The following is a 21,527-nucleotide window of genomic DNA, read 5'->3' as shown; positions in this document are numbered from 1 at the left end:
CCCTCGCCAATTATGAGCCGCATTTTATATGCGATTCCCATACACAAACACTTACACTTAATCGAGTGGTACCATAAAAATGCACAAGCAAAATTTCTTTATGAAATGTTTTCACTTCCTGTTACACTATAAAAACCATCATAAGTGCCAAATGCACCACCTATTTTTGACAAAAACGTCTGAAAATGTTGTTTGAAAAGAGGAATGAAGAAACAGTTCCCTGAAGGCTGAAGATAGTGAATCAGTATTGAGAGACTTCATCTCTTTCAATCTCCTCAGAGCCATTCGTCTCTGACGCTTCGTTGTTTTACACTTGGCTGGACCAAACATCTTCTTATCAACTTCTGCTCTGAGAAGCTCTTTCGCCAGGACATTCTAAAGAGACAATATCGCAAGTTAAAGCGGGCAATAACAGTTCACAAAACGCTATGAAGCCTCCGTAAATCCAGCCCAAAATAAACTCAGAAGTTTCTGAAAAGAAACTCACATAATGGATTCGAAATACAGTTTTGTTCATGGAGTTATGTATTCAGATAATCTACTACTGTTATCAAACAACCAGAGCCGGCAGATTGCCGGAAAATAGCCACGATTGACGCTTGTGGCCTTCCATGGAATTGCAACAACTAAAGAAATAAGATAGACAGACTGACCACCAGTTCTTTAATAGACCAGTGGACTTTTTGGGTTAGATTAGGACTGTCATTTTTATGAGACACATAAGCTCTATAAGGAAAAAACCCTCATAGAGCTCTTTCAGAGTTAATATTCGAAATCAAAAACTCACGACTCTAATAATCAAGAGTTAGGGCATATACGTTTGACAATACTTAGATGCGCACTATGATCTTTAACTAGTAAATGCTCCTAAAATTTAAAGTTCATTAAGTGAGTTCAGTAGTCATTTTGTTTAGTGAGGCAAGTCACGCAAATGACCTAAAAGCAGAACAAATGACGTCACGCACACAAAATTTAACTGCAAAGCAGTGGAAGTCACTGAAATTGAAGAACTCAATGGCTGCAAGAATCATTGATGGAGATGACGAATTAAAAAACCTAGCAGGAGAAGTCCTGACGTAAAATTCAAGGAATTTTCTTTGAGTAAACAAAAAATTAGACCTAGAGCGGACTATGATTGAATTGGGAAAACCATTCAGAAAATCGAGGTAAAAATGCCGCATGTGAACGAACATTAAACCACTAGCAAGAAAAGGAAAATTGGTTCAAACGAAAGATAGGCCTAAAATGATCTATGAATGGCTTGGGAAAACCATTTAGAACATAGCCGGGATTGAAACAGAAAAAGAAAGAAAGATTGAAATTGACAAATTTTCCAAACTTTCAAAAATTGTTTTAATTCAGTGTGCACTTACAGTTAGATTCTAAACCTATACTTACTTCAGCTTCTAAACTAATGGGTATTAAGCTTAATACTAATATCATCTAGCAATCAGTCTAATGAATTTTGATAACCTAATGCACTATGACTTAATGACCGGGCTTTATCGTTTTATCCCGTTTCTTTTGATTTTGCTCTTTTGACATTGACCGCATTCACTACATTGCGTAATTCAATGCGTGAAAGAATTTAGAATCCTTTCAGTTGAACACAGTACAGTGAGTGAGGTAAGGCAGAAGTCAAACGTGAAAATCGTGACTTATATAAAACGAAAAACTTGATCAAACAGTAAAGAGAATTTTAAAAAAGGATAGCGCCTAAATAATAGTCGTTTGAGAGGCTGACGGCGGCTAATAAAAACAGTCCAATACAAAAAATTGAAAACAGTAAAAATCAAAGCAAAATTGCTGCATGTAAACAAAAAACCACAGCGAAAAAGTGAATCTTTGTGCAAACACCGATTTGTTACTCTACTTTAAAATTGAAATAAAAAATTTTACGACGCAAAACAAATCGCCTTTTCGCTCCACTTTCTGTTTCGGCGACCAAAATCACTATTCCTATTTGACTTCAAAAATTATGAAAATGTGTGAACAGGTCTTAAAAAAAGACAGCAGCGCCGCAATACGATTCAAATTCTTTGAAGTGCAAAAATTCTTTGAGTTGTAAAAAAACCACGATGTAAAAAAACCGCTATCGCTCCGCGGCTATTAAAAAACATAGCTGGCAGATTGCCAGAAAATAGCCGCAACAGATTTGTAGATCGGCAGTCTAAAAAAACAGTAATAGGGACAGACCAAAAAATTCGTCTTTTCATTGAAGGCTGATATGTTATATTTTGATTAAAAATCTGAACAAAGTTATTGCTGCCTCTATTATCTGATCTCAAATAACCTTCATTTAGAGTGACACACACCCATTTGACCTTATCTCTGAATTAAAGTAAATAAAAGTCAATTTCAAATTGAGGAAGTCATTTTTGAGAGTGAGGTAAGTCAAGTGTGACCAAAAATTTAATCACGCGAATGAACAAAAAAACTCGCTCCACTAAAAGCGAAAAATGACGTCACACATGCAATTCCGTTAAAATTGCATGAACGAATGAACAAAAAGTGGCTGTGACGTCATATGGTCGTAACAAAAACCATGACGACGAAAAAAAAAACATAGCAGGACAAGTCCTGACGTACAATTCAAAGAATTTTCATTGACTAAACAATCAACGACTTATAACGGACTATGAGTGAATTGGGAAAACCATTTCTAAAAAAAATCAGATAAAAAATTTAAAAAAAAACAAAAATCGGTGTCAAAATGCCGCATGTGAACAAAACACCACTAGCGAGAAATAAAAATTTGGTTCACACAAAAAACTAGGTCTAGAATGAGCTATTAATGGATTGGGATAACAATTTAGAAAAAAACCCGATCCAACAAAATCGAAAAAACAGTAAAAATCAAAGTGAAATTGCCGCATGTGAACAAAAAACCACTAGCGAGAAAGCGAATTTTTGTTCAAACACCATTTTCTCACTCTACTTTAAAATTAGAGCGAAAAAATTTCACGCCGCAAAACCACTCGCTTTTTCGCTCCATTTCCTGTTTCGGCGTGACCAAAATCACTACTCAAATTTGACTTCAAAAATCATGAAAATGTGTGAATAGATCTTAAAAAAAAGAAAGCGCCCCAATACAATTCAAATTCTTTGAATTGTAAAAAACCAAGAGAAGGCCAATAATAGCCCCAGCTATCGCTGTGCGGCTATTAATAAAAAAAGCGCACTCAGAATACTTAAACTACATTGGTATCATGTCTCTCTATTTTTACAGAAGAAAGATCTGCGGATGAAAAATCTGAAATCACTGACTTCGCGTTCTTCATCGGGTGACATTGATCCACTGTCACTATTGGCAGAACCGTTCTTGGTCTCATTAATTCTTTTCTCTTCCTCTTTTCCTAGATCAGATTTCTCGAGAGTCATCTCTCTCTTGTTCTCGTTGACCTGACAGCTGTCGCTCTCTTCAAAGGCTTCTGCAGGAGGTAGTGCAACTGGTGTAATCTCTGTTTCGCAGTTTCTTTGACCCATACTCAGGATGCTCTACAAACAGACAAACACAATGACCTCTGCTTAATATTCATAGTATTCATACAAAGATCAAGAGAGATATCATACAAATCAGCGCATTTCCTATAACCATCCATGCAGGGAGTGTATGATCATCTATAATAATTTAGAAGTGCATACCATGCAGGATTTGGTATGATTTCAAGGAATTTTGTATGCACGTCGACATTGGGAGATGGAGATGAAACAAACGTCAAAAATTAGCAGGCGATAGGTTTTTCGATGTTAATATGTAGCCTTTGCATTTAGTTATTTTTTAACGATAACAAAAAGCGAGCTTCTTGAATTAGCGCATACTAAAAACAACCGACTACCATTGGAGTTCAAGGAAATAAATTTACTGAGAACCAGAAACAAAAATTGAGGCAGCATCAAGAATATGACATTTAACAAAGCAATGCTAGAAGAAAAAGATTGAATTAACCATCAGATCATACTGACAAGTTGTTGAAAATTATTTACAGCTTTCAAAAACAAACATTAAATTTAATCGTTCAAGAGTTTATTGAATTGGCAATCTACAAAGCAATGCTGGATTTTGGAAATGTTTTTTACTCGTAGCGACACTTCTTGGTTCGTTAAAAACTTCACAACAATTCTGAGGCCAGTATGAATTTGCCGGGGCATGATTAATTATTATGACCCTTACATAAGCGTCATATTCGTAGATTTTGTTCACTCGACTTTACACTTCTCACGACTCCTATATACATCCTACCACACAAACCTCACGAAGAGAGAATAACAACAATTTCGTTTTCGGTCACATTCATCTCTCTTCACCTCTAACCAGTAAAAACAATAGTTTTTGTGCTAAATGGTTAAATGGCTAGCTATATATAATCAATCGCTTTCGTTTTCGATTTTGTGTTAAATTACAAATCTTTGCTTCTGTTTGATAAAATCTCGTATTTTGTATAAAAAAATTCTTCTATGCCATCGCAAGAGTCCATTGCAAAACTTCTATGCCATCGACCATTGCCATCAACTTTTTAACAATGTGGTTGCATCCTTGCAAATTCTGCTAAACAACAACGCTGATACGTAAATAATATAGAGAAACCTATCAAATTTTATGATACCATTTTATGAATAAATCAATTAGGCAAAAATTGCGATGAGAGAAGACTGTAAAGGATGAGCAAACGCACGTTAACAAGACCTGTTGATCAAATTCAGGTTCACAGTTTAGCTAGGAAGCTGCTTTTTAATTTCAAAATCAAACCGCAAGAATATTCAACTGAATTAAAACAATTTTAAAATTAAATCAGTAATCTTTTCAAAGAAGACTAATTCAGTCAATTTAGGGGAAAAACCTATTTGAAAAACCGTTCAGCGTGCCTTTCGATGCTGCTAGTTGCCACTTATTACCTTATTACTGTTAGGCATACTTCGAGGCTCCTGCGATGGTTTAAAAAACGGCCCTTCACATCATTAAATTATGCCTTCTCAGCTATCTTGTAGACTTCTCACTATTGTACACTTAGAGACTAGCAAAGCTCTAAAGAGCTCTTAGCTATACCTGCTCATCCCATTTTGAGGACAAAAGCCGTCACATGAAAACTCAATCGAGTAAAAAAAATGCATAACATAGCTGGCAGATTGCCAGAATATAGCCGCGATAGCTTCGTAGATCTGCAGTTTCAAAAAGATATAAAAAGGGACAGACCAAAAACAATCTTCTTTTCATTAAAAACTGAGATGTTGTTTGATTAAGAATCTGAACAACTTAATGCTGCTTCTATTAGCTGCTTTTAAATAACCTTCAATTAGAGTGACACAGTCACTTGACCATATCGCTCTGAACTAAAGTACAGAAAAGTCCATTTGAGAGTGAGGAAGTCGTCTTTGAGAGTGAGGTAAGTACAAAAACGTGTGTACATGTGAACAAAAACTTAATCACGCAAAATAACAAAAAAACTCCCCCACTAAGAGCGAAAAATGACGTCACACACGCCTTTCAGTTGAATTTGCATGAACAAAGGTGTAAAAAGCAGAGGTCGTAACAAAAATTTGGTAACATTTACACTGCTGCCATAGAGAAAGATTTGAGCGTTGATATCATTGGAACAAGTTAAAATAGAAAACAATTATGCCATCATGCAGCATTAAAATAAAAGAGCACCTACTTAAAATAAAAGACCTAATTGTTTCTAAAAAATACTCGCTGAGATCTTGAAATAATTTTTGAAAACATTGGGTACCGTTAAAAAAAGGCGAAAATTCTAGTCAAAAACGGATAGACTCAAAAACTAAAAAGGTTAAAAATTAACAAACATCTCACGATACCAGTCGTTAAAGAAGTAGAACTCAACAATCAACACTGCTACCCAAAAGACACATTGTGAAACATTGTGCAGACATTGGGCAGATAATACTCTTAGGAATTAAACCAATTTTCTCAAATAAAAAGAGTTCCGATATTTAAGATTCAAGAAAATGAACTTTTTCGCTTTAAAGTCACAGAAATTACGACAAAACAAATGTAACTTTTTGGTGGAGATGTCATAGACAAAATGAGTTCAAACTATTGCAAAAAAACAATTAATCATGAAAGAAACAAAAGAAACAGAATAACACTCAAAAGCAAAAAATCATTACCAAAACCGAGCCTCCGAGCAAATTGCCAGAAAATAAAAAAAACCGGTCAAAAAATTAAAACGAAATCAAATTCTCAGTGCTGCATTATGTAAATGAAACAAATTGCAAACCAAAAAATTTTAAAAAACAACTTAGAAACAGGCCAAAATCAACAAATATTTAAACAAAAGATTGAAACAGAGCAAACAAAACAACCCGTAACAAAACCAGAACTATACATGCTAAAATGTGGTGAAAACAAGCATGTTGTACAAAAAAAAAACATAACTGAAGAAGACTATTTGATTTTCAAAACTTACAAATTAAAATGAAAAATGAAGCAGAGAAACAATAACATTTCTTTATTTAAAATTCGATACTTACAAAACCACCACGTAGCTATCTCTCTGTACCGAAAAAAGTGCAAAGAGATTTCAATTATGAATAATATTAAACAATTTTGAAAAAATGAAAAATTTTAAAATTGCACATAAAATTTTTCTGAATTCCAAGACTCAACGCCAAAATTAATTCAAACAGAAGTAAAACAAAAATGCAATTCTTGAAAAAGCAAAGAAGTATTGTCTTCTAGTAACTTAAACCAAAATACAGACAAAAAATTAGGGAAAATTGGACAAAACTGCCAAAATCGGATTAGCACATATACAATTTTAAAAACAAAAATACCTCACATTAGACAGAGTCATCCAATACATGAAAAATCAGGGGGAAAATGCCATGTGCACCCATTTCTAAACCTAAGTCCGATTACAGAAAAAAAAGGCCAGAAAAGCAGAAATCACAGAAAAAATTCCAAAAATTAACTAAAAAATGAGAAATATGTGCCCATTTCACATAGGATACGCATTTTTAGGCTCTCAAAAAAACTGTAGTATCAATTTCAGAGGGTTACATATTACTAAAGCAACGACTAAAACAATTCTACAAAACCAAATTACGAAGGAAAAATTGTTCAATTGAACGAAAAACGGCTAAAAACGGTTATCTAGATGAACAATTCTTTCAAAAAAGTTTTGAAAGTCGAAGTCATCGAGTGAACACAGCACATAATAAAAAAATTCTCTCTCTCAGAAAAAAAATTGCACAGATTTTATATCACTTTTGTTTTTCAGTCACCGTCTGAAACGATAGCACTTCTGTTAAAAAAACTCAAGAAAACCAATACTCGTATTCGAGAAAAAAACCAAGAGAAGGCCAATAATAGCTTCAGCTATCGCTTCGCGACAATTAAAGACCACAGGACAAACATAATGGCCATATATCCCACTAGTGAAAATATACACAGCAGAAGAGCCGCCGTTTATTTTCATAACCAAGATTGGGAAGGAAAGAACAGGAAAATAGCTCATGAAAAAAATTATTTTTGTACGAAAACAATTTTAAAGTGCGAACTATTTTGATGTCACTCTGGAGCTGAACATACTCTTGTTTCGCAGTGAGACAACATAGGGACTCGTATCAATAACAATAAGCATAAAAGACTGTAACTAAGAACAAAGTTCAAGAAACGGGCATCTAAATATGGGCTTTATGGGATCATCCGGTTTATATTTCTGACTTCGGTTTTTGATACAGAATCTGTTTATATTGAATTCCTTTGCTGAGCAAATGCTGTCTAAAAACACTTATCAGAATGAGAGAAGAGTGAAACTAGGTAAGAGAAGTCGAGAAGATATTAGGCAAAATGTTGAATAAGCTGTGAACTAAGTTAAAGCGAAAAAAACTTGAGTATGACGAAGTTTAAAAAAACATAGCAGGCAAGCCTCCTGACCAACAATTCAAAGCATTGTAATTGTTAAACAAAAAACTAGACCTAGAATGAACAATGAATGGATTTGGAAAACCACTTAGAAAAGAAAGTAATAAAAAATAAAACAGTAAAAATCAGAGTCAAATTGCCGCATGTGAACAAAAACTCATAATCAAGAAAGCAAGCTTTTGTTCCAACACCGCTTTCAAATTCTACTTTAAAATTCATGCATCAAAACCACTCCCTTTAACGCTCCACTTCCTGATTCGGCGTGAACGCAATCACTATAATTTGACTTGAAAATCATGAAAGTGTGTAACGGATCTTAAAAAAAACATAGCCGGAAGAGTTCCAGAAACGAAGCGGCGGACAAAAAACTGAATACCCTAACTAACATAATGAACCTCAAAATTGAAAACAATAATCAATTTGAAACAATAAGGGCGAAATAACAACGGAAAAGTAACTGACAACAAAACCTGATAAAAAATTTCATTACAAATTGTGGCTCCAAAACTACTGGAACAAAATCCTTCAACACAGTCAGTTCTCATGAAAAAACGAATGCTAATTGACAGAAGAGGCGGCAAAGAGTTCATATAGAGAAAAACTTTTAAAGGAAAAATAAATAAAGGACAGTAGCAAAAAAAAATTTGACAAATCATTTGAACAAAATTATCCATAAAAAGTTGAAATGCTATTTCCCATCAATCATCCAACGAACAAATAATATCACTGCTTCTGTTCAAGCATTGACTCAGCCCACACCCGGCAAAAACTTATTAAACAATAAAAAATGCAAAGAACGGAAAAAAACGAAAAAAAAATAAAGAAATTTGTATTATTCATTTAAGTGAAAAACGCAGTTGCTGGCCTTCAATGATAGCTTTTAGGAGCAAAACCTACCAACTCAATCACAACTACAGATTGAACAAAAAAAGTAAAGCAAGAAGCTTAAAATGAGCAAAAATATTTAAAAATTAAAAAATACAAAATTTGCTTAAACTTACTCACTTATCTTCAAAAAAAACACAAAATCAGCAAAAATTATATCACGAAGTCCTCCAAAACCCTTAAAACATCTTACTTGAACGACATGACTCCCCAAAATCTACATAAACTTGAAGAAAAGTACAAAAACTGCGAAACGTAGCCGGCAGATTGCCGGAATATAGCCGCCGTTGACCCCCTTGTTGGGCATCGGGATTGAAACAAAAAAACAAGAAGAGACAAATCGACTGATTTTTTCTGTTTTTTTTTCTAATTTGGAGTCCAGTTTCAGTGAGATTCTAAAACTATACTTAATTCAGCTTCTAAACTGAAATCTAATAAACTTAATACCGATTTCAGCAGGCAGACACACTAATGAACTTTGGTATTCGAATTCTCGAGGACTTTTTGACCGGGAATTAACGGTTTATCCCGTCTCTTGATTTTGATCATCTGACTTTGAACGTGATCCCTAAATCGCGTAATTCAAGGCATAAAAGAATTAAAAATCAATTCAGTTGAAACAGTGAGTGAGCTAAGACAGAAGTCAAACGTGAAAATCGTGACTTATGTAAAAAAGGTGTTCTAATTTGTCGTGGAACTTCATTTGAAATCTAAAACTATACCTAATTCAGCTTCTAAATTGAAAACTAACAAGCTTAATACCAATGTCAGCTAGCAAACACTAATGAAATTTGATAACCTAATTCTCAATGACAGGGCTTTATCGGTGTACCCCGTCTCTTTTGATTTTGATCTTTTGACTTTGACAGTATTCACCACATTGAATAATTGAATGCATAAAAGAATTTAAAATATATTCAGTTGAAACAGTGAGTGAAGTAAGTCAGAAGTAAAACGTGACTTATTTAAAACCAAAAACCTGATCAAAAGGTAACGCAAATTTAAAAAAATAGCAGGACAAGTCCTGGCGTACAATTCAAAGAATTTTCAGTTAATAAAACAAAGAACTAGACCTAGAACGGACTATGAGTGAATTGGGAAAACCACTTTTATAAAAATCAGATCAAAATGTTAAAAAAACCGAAAAATCAAGGTCGAAATGCCGCATGTGAGCAAAAAACTACTAGCGAGAAATGAAAATTTGTTTCAAACAAAAAATAGGCCTAGAATGAACTATGAATGGATTGGAAAAACTATTCAGAAAAATTCTGATCGAAAAATAAAAAAAAACAGTAAAAGTCAAAGTGATATTGCCACATGTGAACAAAAAAAAACCACCAGCGAGGAAGCGAATTTTTGTTCAAACACAGTTTTCTCACTCTACTTTAAAATTGAAGCAAACAATTTCACGCCGCAAAACCACTCGCTTTTTCGCTCCACTTCCTGTTTCGGCGTGACCAAAATCACTACTCCAAATTGACTTCAAAAATCATGAAAATGTGTGAACAGACCAAAAAAAGACAGCGCCCGAATACAATTCAAATTCTTTCACGTGATCCAAAAAATTTGCTCGCTTAACGAAATTTTTTTACACCTACTTTTCTCACTCTTTCTCAATAATACAGCAAACAGAACAGAACAGAAAACCGCTTCTCTTCTCACTACTCTTCACCAATTTGACCCAAACACTTTCTTTTCACCTCCTGTTTCAAATACACCGATAAAAAGACGACGCTCCACCAATACTCCTCTTCGAGTCGTAAAAAGACAGCGGCTGAACACAATTCAAATTCATTGAATTGTAACAGGAGCGCTATAATAGCCGGCAGAGGCGGCTATTAAGAAGTTATCAAGGACACATTAGGGTACCTCATTTTCGGTTTGTTGATTTTCATCGCTTCATCGAAATATGTTTCATAAGAGCAATTGGGATTCCATCAACAGATGGAGCAACTAACTAAGATCGGATGTCTGTAATGGGGATAGAGGTCAGTTAGCTGTAAAACTTACCTCTATTGAGTAAATCTTGATTCGACTGTTGAAATAGGTCCCAAACGAGAACATATTGCCCCCACCGCCCACAATGTACAATCTGTGACTTAGAATATGACTTGTGTGGTTGATCAGAATACTATCGTTCACTCGTACAATCCTCGCCATCTCTCTCTTTCTCAGATCATAAATTTGAATTAGACTGTAAGAGCTGACTGGAGTTGCCCCTCCGACAATTACAAGCCACTCGTTTGCTATGCCGTCACTTGAATCGTCGTCTTCAGCTGTTAGAGAATTTTGTTAATAACAGATTATTTCCATTAAAGATGATGTGGTGAAAACATATATATAAGAATGGAATTTATATCTATTGTGCAACAGAAAATCGCCGCCCTAGTCAACTTACGACTTTAATTTGCATATCAAAAAATTGCTTATCAAAAATTACACTATCATAATAACTCATAAAAAGCCGAGTCATACAAAGAATCATCATAACTCTCTTCGATACGTATGACAGAATGACTCAAAAACAACCCAATTTTCTTTGAATTGCATAAACATCGCATAAACATAAACCGATTAACGTCGGAAGAATTGCTCTCGAACGACAAGTGAAAGTTCTAATCAGTTGCAACCTGCTTCAGTCGGGAGGGGGGCTAAATGAGACTGAAAATTCACTAGGGGGCTTCAAATAACTTCAATAGAGGTTAATATGTTCTATATACAACTACTAAGATTTAAAGTGAAAAAATGACACTAATTTCGGCGCACTTATCATTTGAAATTTAGTATTAAATTGCCGCCAATTGAGGTCAGCTGAATGAAATTGCGATTGAGAGAGAATTTTAGATCACGCAAAAAGTCAAGCGCGTAAGTCACTTGAAAAAAAAACTGTGAGGCGAAAACTTTGCGTAAAATAACATAGCGAGAGAATACCGAAAAACGACTCAAAGATTCGTTCAAAAAAAAACTCTTACCTAACCCTACCTATTCAGAAATATGAAAAAAAATATATAAAAAAAGCAATATACAGTACAAACTAAGCTCCTTTTTCTAAATTCAAATTGTTCGAAAACAGAAGTCAACGTTTTAAAACAGAAGTCAATGTGCGAACACAAAAGTGAAATTTCAAGTCATGATTTTAGCTAAAAAAACTGCAGAACCTCAATACTCCTCTTCGAGCCTGTTGAATCTCAGTGATATTTTTCGAGTCGTAAAAAGACACACACGTTTACAATAATTGCTTCTCTTCGAGATCAATTGAAAACAACGAGTGCAACGTTTACCAAGATTCGTTTCCAATTTTAGTATTTTCTTCAAGATCTAACAAGACAGCCCTATAAGATCCACAGGGCGTAGGCAAACAAAATAAAAATTTTGAGACTTGCATTTTGCGTAAGAAAATATTTCCGGTCCTATTTCTATTTTTTGTACGAAACGAGGACAAAAATTTTTCTGGTGTTAAGGAAAGCTATATAGATTTACATGTACACACGATCGTTTAAATATAATTGTGTTAACAAAATTCCAATATTCCTTTTTCAACATAAACATGAGAGGTATGTCCAAAGACTGGCAACATATTCCGAGCCATCACTTCCACATTGCAAAACGCTCCAAACGAGAACGTCAGTTTGTACAATTTGTGACTGGCATTTGTTTCTTTGTTGTTCATAATTCCGCCCGATAGAATAAAAGTGGAATCCTTCCACCAGCAAATACTATGAGAATGTCTGGGAGGCAAAACTGGTTCCTTCTTATCGTCATCATTATCAGATGAAAATTCAACTTGGGTCCACAAATTCACAAGAGGGTCGTACAAATAAGCATCCGAAAAGCTCTCGGTGTGATCTTTGCCTCCGTCAATTAAGAGTTGGTTCTCTTCAACCGTGTGATACATTCTTTTGAGAACGGTGCTCGCGTGTCTGTACCTGGGACAGGGGTGTGGGCAAAGTTCGTCCCAATGAACGGTGTCTTTGAGTTCCACCACTCCAAAACTGTTCTGGCCAATATCCACCTTCAAAAAATTTGTTACAAGTCTAGCTTAGCTCAGTAAGAACAAATCAGTTCCCCAGCAGTGTGTGATCAACAGCTTGCATGAACAAACTAATACGCTTTTAAAATGATGCCCTGAAAGATTCAATAGATAGAGGCATTGAGGCCAAGTCGTTCCCTGAATCGAGTTAAGTGCAAAAAAATGAAGTAAAATTATTAAATCAGCATGATAAAAGGTGCTATCGCAGTAAAATATTTTGCATCATTGGCAGGCGGTATCTCGCGACAACTACAAATGATGTATAACTAAAAATAAAAAACTTGTTAAGACAAGTCCTGAATTACAATATAAGAAAAGAACAAGGAGGCTCGGTAATGTAGTAGCATTAGTAGTGAAAGACTTTTACCATTGGAGGATTTTTGACAGTACCAAAAAAGATCTTTACAGAAGGTAGCGGTAAAAAAATTTGATTTAAAGGAAATACTCTGAGATACGTTTAACATCTGCCAACGGCCCAGCGACATTTGATTGACCACCTACAGGTTCCTGATATATCAAATTTCAAATCACGTAGACTGACGACGAAGCCCTTTAAGAGCTATTAAATAATTGGGTAAAAAAATTTGATTTAAAGGAAATACTCTGAGATACGTTTAACATCTGCCAACGGCCCAGCGACATTTGATTGACCACCTACAGGTTCCTGATATATCAAATTTCAAATCACGTAGACTGACGACGAAGCCCTTTAAGAGCTATTAAATAATTGCAGGGGGAAATAAAATGTTTACATAATTAGCATCAATAAAATCGTTGAGCAAAAGAGTTACTCTGTTAAAAAATGATGTTTCAGTGACCGATTTGAGTGGGCAATTAGAAACCAAGTAATGTTTGTTTTCACTGCGTAGAGATCTGTTGTTTTCCTTAAGAATGAATCATTTTTCCAACGCAATACAACTTTTTCCTGTAGCAATGGTAGCGCAAAAAATTTCAGATCAATGTTTTGAAGCTGATATGCGATGAGAATCGCGTCAGCAGCCAACAATAAATAAATATAGCTCTTTTTATCATAAAACCAGCTCAAACATTTTTCGTTAAACTTCTCAAGTAATCGCAAGTGAGTTAGACCGGCATGCCACGAAGGAGAACAATAGAGTACGACAGACAAATCACAAGCCGAATACAGGTTGAATTTAACTTTGTTCGACAGATTTTATGGGACAATGTTCCTCAGGTCACTGAAGTTCTGCTTGCCTTGTTTAGCTTTGATCGAATGTGAAAGTCCCATCTCAGACAGCTAGTAACTTCAATGCCAAGACTGGGCGTTGATTCCACTCTCCTCAAATTTTCGTTGTTTTAAAACAAGTCACCAGTAGTTGTCTTTGAACCATGGATATCAGAACATTTTGATGTATTGAAACTCAAGCTGTCAGATTGCAACCAATTATACAATCGATTGATGTCCTCTTGACTGTCCTTAAAAACATTTGACGAGCACACCAACTTGGTATCATCTGCAAAGCAGTACCAATGGAGGAATTTTTGGGAAGTGATAGCATATCGTCTATATAAACCAAAAACAAGTGGTCCGAAATCAGTTCCTTGGGGAATGCCAGTACCTGTAGATACAATGTCCGAAAGGTTTTCATCAACACAAACTCGTTGGGATCTGTCCGCCAAATATGATCTAATTAAACTTCCAAACTGCAGGTCTTATCCGAAATAGGCCAGTTTACTTATAAGGGTTGCATGGTTGAGAGTATCGAATGCTTTTCTGAAGTCAAGATAAAGCACAATTTGCTCCCAATTATTTTCATCAAAATTGGCATACAACTCGACTATAAAAAGCATGCATTTAATGTTCCGACCCCGCTCATCCACAATCTTCGATTAATTGGCAACCTTGGATTCATTGGCAACCAACAGAAGAAGAGATAATCTTTCAATTACACACATATCGTTCAGCAAACCACTAGTAGAATACAATAATGCCACGCTAGAGGTCCGATGAAACTTGTTGTTAGTGGGACTAGTGGAAAACACAATACAAGAAATCAAATAACAAACATTAATCATGACAACAACTCGATGTCTACATTAAAAATCATGACAAAATTAAATCGAAATCATAAAAACTAAACAAAACAAGTTAACCTATACTCCATTAGACAAGATATGGGACCTGTCCTCAATCGACTGGGTAACAGGTCGACAAAAAGCAAAAAGGTGCGAAATTCAAAAATAAGTTTCAACTTTTGAAAACAATTAATTTGGAAGTGATTATTATCATTAAAAACTAAATGAAATCACTAAAATGTTCATTTATATCTCCATATCAACCAATTGCGACCCGTCATTATCAGGTGTACGTAATGCGACTACAAAATGAAGGATAAAAACTGGCAAAAAGTTCATGTAAACTTTGTGAGAAAATGGCAGTGAGACCGTTAAAACCACAAACTTGTCACTGAAAGCAATAAATATGTTAAATTGAGCAATATTTCAATGCCAATGGGACCTACAATCAAAGTTATTATTTGAAAAGAAAAATTCTTCAAAAACTACAAGTTAAAAACTCAATCATTTTATAAAATCTTGTAGTAACAAAGCCTAAAAACAAATGGTTGAAACTAAAACCGGTATATAGATGAAATAGCTCACTGGAAACGGGTTGTGACCTGTCTTTACAGACACTAAGCTAATAGACCGAAAAACAATTTAAGAATGTCGAAGCTCAACAATCCAGAAATGTTCACGAAAACAAACATTTTCAAAAGTCACAAAAGTCACATAACATTTCAACAAAAAGAGATGGATTTCTTTGAAACACCTCAGTAAGCCAATTGGGCCTGTTTTTGACAGGACTAAGTCACGAGAGCACCAAACAACAAATACGGGCAGAAACTAAAACTTCACTGACAATTTTACGACACCACAGTGTTCAAGGTATTACATTTATAAGATGTTATCTGGAAGAAATGTGAATCATCACTTGCTTCTCAAATAAACATCACTGGCTCTTTATAAAAAAAAGGCTACGGAGAATTGACAACAAAAAGAAACCCATAAACTGAACATGAAAATCTGAAACTTTTTTTATCAAATTAAATGGTCGAACGCATCAGTCAAAACATATCACGAACAGAGAAAAAAAATTGCTTGATTCAACAAAAGTATTTGAGACCGCTTATTAGTGAGATTGAGTAACATGTTGACGTAAAAAATAGCAAAAAGGAGATAGTTGAATTTTTCTTTTTGAAAAGGTAGTTTAAAGCCATTAAAACAAATAGCTACAAATTGAAATCTTTAAATAGGTTCAGTTATATGTCCTGGGGAAGCAATTTAGACAAATCGATATCCAGTATATGTCCCTACAATAACAAAAAAAATGGTTGAAAAATCACAAAACTTTGTGAGAAATGTGTCTCAGCCCAAAAGCATAAACTACTCATCAGAAACAATTACAGTTCAGATATACTTTTTCTCAACGCATACAACAAAAAACAGAAACCGAAGCAACAATAAAAAGCACAAAATTTTGCGAGGTGAGAGAGCTGTGTCTTATCCCAAAGGGATAAACTATTCAAGGAAAACAGTTAGCAAATTAAGTTGCACCTGTTTTCACAGCTGTGCAACTTCCCAATTATGCTTTCCTTCAATTGGACCTATCAGTAATGTGTTAAATCGACAAGGACACAAAATGAACCTGAACAATGTGCAATTATGCTCAATGAGGAAAAAATTGAAAACTCCAGTATCAAAACCAAGAAACCATTAGTTAAATATAAAACCGTTACAAACAAAAAATTATAACTCTGCGGAATTGAGGTTCCGCCTGTGCTTTACTGAGACTACGGCACAGAAGTTGAGAAAAGATAAAATAGTGGCAAAGTTCACCAACATTTTCTTCAAACAAATATACTCAGAGTCGTAGAAATTAGATAACAACAAAAAGCATTGTCTAGGTTCACTTATACCTACTAAAAAAACTCAAATAGATCTTTCATTGGGGAGACTAAGTTATTGGATAACAAAAGTATAACAAATGAAAGCAAAACATAAGAAATTAAATAAATTTTACGAAAACAATTGGCCAGACCCATGTAAACCATAAGCTTAACTCTGAAACCGTAATATATGTTTGCTAGGCCTCATTTTCAGTAGCTAGCATTTGACAAGAATCGAGCCCTGATTCGATATTGTCAGTAATTCACATGAAATCTATTAATGCGGAAATAAATTGAATAAAAGGCCACGCCCCATTAAAATCTGATTTTTTACCGTAAGGATCAAGGGTTAGACCAAGATTAGCCCTGATTTTATTGCGCGTCTAACAAAAAAACCAATTCTTCAAATGGTTGCGAAAGAGATCATTAATTAAACAAAATTTTTCAGTATTTCAAAAAAAAACATAGCTGGCAGATTGCCAGAAAATAGCCGCAATAGATTTGTAGATCGGCAGTCTAAAAAAACAGTAAAAAGGACAGACCAAAAAATTCGTCTTTTCATTGAAGGCTGATATGTTATATTTTGATTAAAAATCTGGACAAAGTTATTGCTGCCTCTATTAGCTGATCTCAAATAACCTTCATTTAGAGTGACACACACCAATTTGACCTTATTTCTGAATGAAAGTAAATAAGTCAATTTCAAATTGAGGAAGTCATTTTTGAGAGTGAGGTAATTCAAGTGTGACCAAAAATTTAATCACGCGAATGAACAAAAAACTCGCTCCACTAAGAGCGAAAAATGACGTCACACATGCAATTCCGTTAAAATTGCATGAACGAATAAACAAAAAGTGGCTGTGACATCATATGGTCGTAACAAAAATCATGACGACGAAATAAAAAAAAACAAGAGAAGGCCAATAATAGCCCGAGCTATCGCTGTGCGGCTATTAATAAAACAATTTGTATAACTATCGAGTTTAAATTTGCAAAAAACTTGCAAACTTATAATTCCAGAAAACTCCTGAAGCCAGTACAACTATTGCTCTTTGTGAGCTTACAAAGCTTACATTTTTTTTCTCCTATCTTTAAAGATAAAATCGATCCAACTACGGTTAACGCTTAACATTTTTTTAAGCAAAATTCACAAAAAATTGGTCAAAATACGGAAAATGTGAGTAAAAACAACAAAAAAGCGTCTCCTCTTCTTGAAACTTTCAACGGCGATAACTCCCTGTAAAAAGCAAAAATCAAAAAAAAATCATTTTGCTTCCTTATTCTGAGCTGGACGGGCTTTCCAATGATACCACTAACAACTCTCTAGGATGATTATATCGATCAGTCAAAATTAACCAAAAAAACATTTTTGAGTATATAATTCCTCCTCCCATTAAAGTGGGCCGAAACAAAAAAGCAAGACCTGTCTGTCTAACATCAAATTAGGACAAGATCCCAAACAGTTAAAAAAAGCATAAACGCGTACATCCCCCCTCCCAAAAAAAACGAAAATCTGAAAACAAAACACAATTTTGCTTATTGCTTCTTTAAAAAACCAATAGTATTGACGTCGGTTTATCTAAAAAAACTAATCAGCGTAAACATTACGGCTTTTTAGGATGCATACATCAATTTGGAGCTTACCATTTGCCCTCCCATTGAGGGAAAAAGGACAACGTCAACAAAAATTGCAGGCAAAACACGGTAAAAGGACAGCGGTTGAAGGGGGTTATTGACTGCACGAGGCCCTTACGGCTTGAAAAAATTGCAGGAGTAGGGATGGGGCGAAGTGGGGGGGGGGCTGACGGAGGGGGGGGGGGGGGTGGGGTCAACCTCTAAGTACCGCCTTTCACACCATAAGCATGTGCCCAGAACAGTTTGCGAATCGAATACTTGGAGACTAGTGAGCTGAAATGCTCTAATAGAACTTGATGCCCGCTGGGCACTACTTGTTTATCCTGTTTTTGAGGACGAAAAGTCAAATCGGTCAGACAAAAAAATCAGTCAAGTGAAAAATTGCTTAAAAAAAGACCAACAGGACTAATATAATTGTTAAGAAGTTCGTTTGGGAGCAATTAACTACAAGCAAAACTCAAAAAATATAGTAAAAATATTGCCGAGATCTACTAGTACCAACTCATAGACCCAAAAAATCATCAATCGAACAACACATGTACCGGCGAAAATCAAAAATGCACAATTAACCTATAAAATTAAAAAGTGTAAAGTAATAATAATTGCTGCCAATTGAGGGCTGTGAAAAATATTGTCATACAAAACTAGAACACACTATTAAGATCAGCAACCATTCGTGAAACAAATAGAGAGACAAACGTTGAAAACATAGTCCAACTGCAGCACAAAACAAAAATTCTTTTGTAAAAACTGAAAACTTGGTGAACCCTCACATCACACTGCTTAAAAAGCAGTCAGAAAAAATCACACTTCAAAACTACTCGCTTCTCAATTTTTAAAAATTAACTAAACAAAGACAATTCAATTTGCCGGCTCATTGACAGCAAAAATGCGAAAATAGAGAACAGATTTTGAAAAAAGACAGCGCTCCAATAAAGATTTCTCAAATAAAAAACAACCGACTGCCGTCGGGAGCATTGCTCTAAAAGGACCGGTGAGAACTCTAATATATGAATCTATTGCAACCTGTCTCAGTAAGAGGGAGTAAGAATATATTCCTTAAGTGGGTAACAAACCACTAATAGAGATAAAAGTGGTAAAATTAAATCAATTTTGGCGACATTTTCATTTGACATTTAGTAGCTAACCGCCACCACTTGAGTTCAGCTGCTGATACTTGTAAATGAGAGAAATTTGCGCAAAACAAAAACGTCAAGAGCGCAAAGGTCACTCGAAAAGGAAAAACGTTCAAACAACAAATTTGCATACAAAAGACCAACACGTTTACAAAAATTGCTTGAAACTTCTTTCGAGAGCAGTTAATAATTGCATGCAAAAAACATTACTGACTACAGTCAAACTTACTGCTCGGGAACGACTTTGGTTGTAGCTAGCTGATGCTTAGACAGGTCAGCAGCATTCAGCAAGAGGTGGAGAGAACCATGTAAGGGAGGGTCCAAAAGGGTTCTTCAGCAGCTTCACTGTACCGCATATTTCGAAAGCACCAAGACAAAACAGCTACACAGAGACTTTAGACGCTCGAAGGATATCAATTTATCAACACTTTCGACAAAAAAAAACTAATCGCTCAAGCTAGCGAAGGGATAGTCTCCAACAAAGATGGTCAAAGAAAAACTTTCTTCAAGAAGACAGCAATAGTCGCTTCAAAATTCGTAAGATAGCAACTAAAAATAGCCAGCGCAATTGCAGATAAAGCTGCGATATAAAATGCTGCGATATAAAAAGCTTGACCCTTCGATAGAAGACAATCCGCTAGATACAAAAATTTAAAAATTGGAAGTTCTTGATCACCATTTTACAATTTTGATGCCATGATTAAAGATATCCATTAGCTTTCCTAAAATAATAGAAAAGGTTTTTAAAGTGTAGCGTTAGCACTCCGTTTTTAAAGTGGCACTCCACTGATTCTCAATTTGAGTTCGCATTAAAACTGATTCCACAAACGGCCAAATCGCACGCCAAACAGAGCTTTTTTTAACGTCACGCACTCACGTGCAGCTGCGGTGGCAAAACTTACTGCATAAAAATTCTGTTGCTTTTGTTGGAATAAAAAAAGTAAAAAATAGTTGCCAAACAAATCGATACAGGCGGGAAACTAAATAAAACAATGACCTAAAATTGTTCTCCTTCGTTTGACAGTGGGTTCGGCAGCCGACTTCGGCGGATGTGGGGCATCGATAAAAGTATGCTTAAGCTGGATGGGAGCAGAGCTCCACTAAGCGACTTCAAGCGATGTTACTAGAATTATCAAATTGGAGTGACAATTTTAGTCACGCCGAATGAGGAAGTAACAAGAAAAAGCAAGAATTTTGCAGCATCGATATTCTGTCACTATAATTTTAAAAATTAGAGGGGAAAAAACGGTGCTTGAAGAACATTGTGCTTTATCGGTATCGGTTTTTTGTTGATGTGTGGCAACTTGATCTGCTGCCTCTGTTTTTTCGAGTTTTTTTGGCCCCATTTTTTCTTGTGCTTTCGATACAATGTCAATTTTTTTTAATTTCAGGTATGATTTATTGTTTGACTGTTCAATAAAAATTCTTTGAATTGTAGTTCAGGACTTGCCCAACTATCTTTTCAAAAAATTTTTTGGAGCACTTTTGATTTGTCTTTCAATACTATAAAATAAACCGACTAATGTCGGAAGAATTGCTCTTGAACGACAGGCGAGGCTATTTAATTCAGGGGCTGCACCCGAGATCAATTTTTGTGAGTGCAAAAACAGTTGACCACGACGGGATTCGAACCATTGACTCCCGATCCCTCACCTGAAGCACTGCCCACTCGGCTATCAAACACTGCTTGTTGATATGCTCCCATCGTTTTTACTTTAGCAACAAATTTCAATTCGGAGTGAGAACAATAGAGATCCCTTAAAAAAGAAGAACGAAAGCGTAAACAGTGACAAAAATAATATATTTGTTTTCAGTACCAAATATTCAAGCTTCGAATAATTAAACAAATTAGAGTAGAAAGCGTCGTACTGAACGAATGCTAGAAGGCAATTTGTCTGTTGCAGCACAGTTTCAGAGCTATTCAAAATTAGATTATATGTAGGAAAATCATTTAGTTATTTATATTGAGAGCATTCAAGAGGACAGGAAAAAAAGAGCTTCAATAAACCAATTTTACGCACCAACTATTTAATTAAATTTAACTTGAA

The 21,527-nt window shown here is 35.1% G+C and overlaps 1 protein-coding gene across 1 annotated transcript in view; it reads right to left on the bottom strand.

The window, feature by feature from the left end:
* Positions 1 to 138: 138 nt before the first annotated feature.
* LOC142354137 (tRNA wybutosine-synthesizing protein 4-like) overlaps positions 139 to 21,527 on the bottom strand; it is a 58,575-nt gene continuing 37,186 nt past the window's right edge. Inside the window, exons 6-9 of the mRNA XM_075406404.1 lie at positions 12,304 to 12,782; positions 10,781 to 11,048; positions 3,268 to 3,498; positions 139 to 375 (exon numbers count right to left, since the gene is read on the bottom strand). Coding sequence (XP_075262519.1) covers positions 139 to 375; positions 3,268 to 3,498; positions 10,781 to 11,048; positions 12,304 to 12,782 — 1,215 coding nt within the window. The remainder of the gene's footprint in view (positions 376 to 3,267; positions 3,499 to 10,780; positions 11,049 to 12,303; positions 12,783 to 21,527) is intronic.

This window comes from Convolutriloba macropyga, chromosome 15, assembly GCF_964194025.1.
Source record: "Convolutriloba macropyga chromosome 15, txConMacr16.3, whole genome shotgun sequence".
Taxonomy (NCBI): domain Eukaryota; kingdom Metazoa; phylum Xenacoelomorpha; order Acoela; family Convolutidae; genus Convolutriloba; species Convolutriloba macropyga.
Note: the sequence above shows the minus strand (reverse complement) of the source record. Positions and strands in the feature narration are given on the sequence as shown.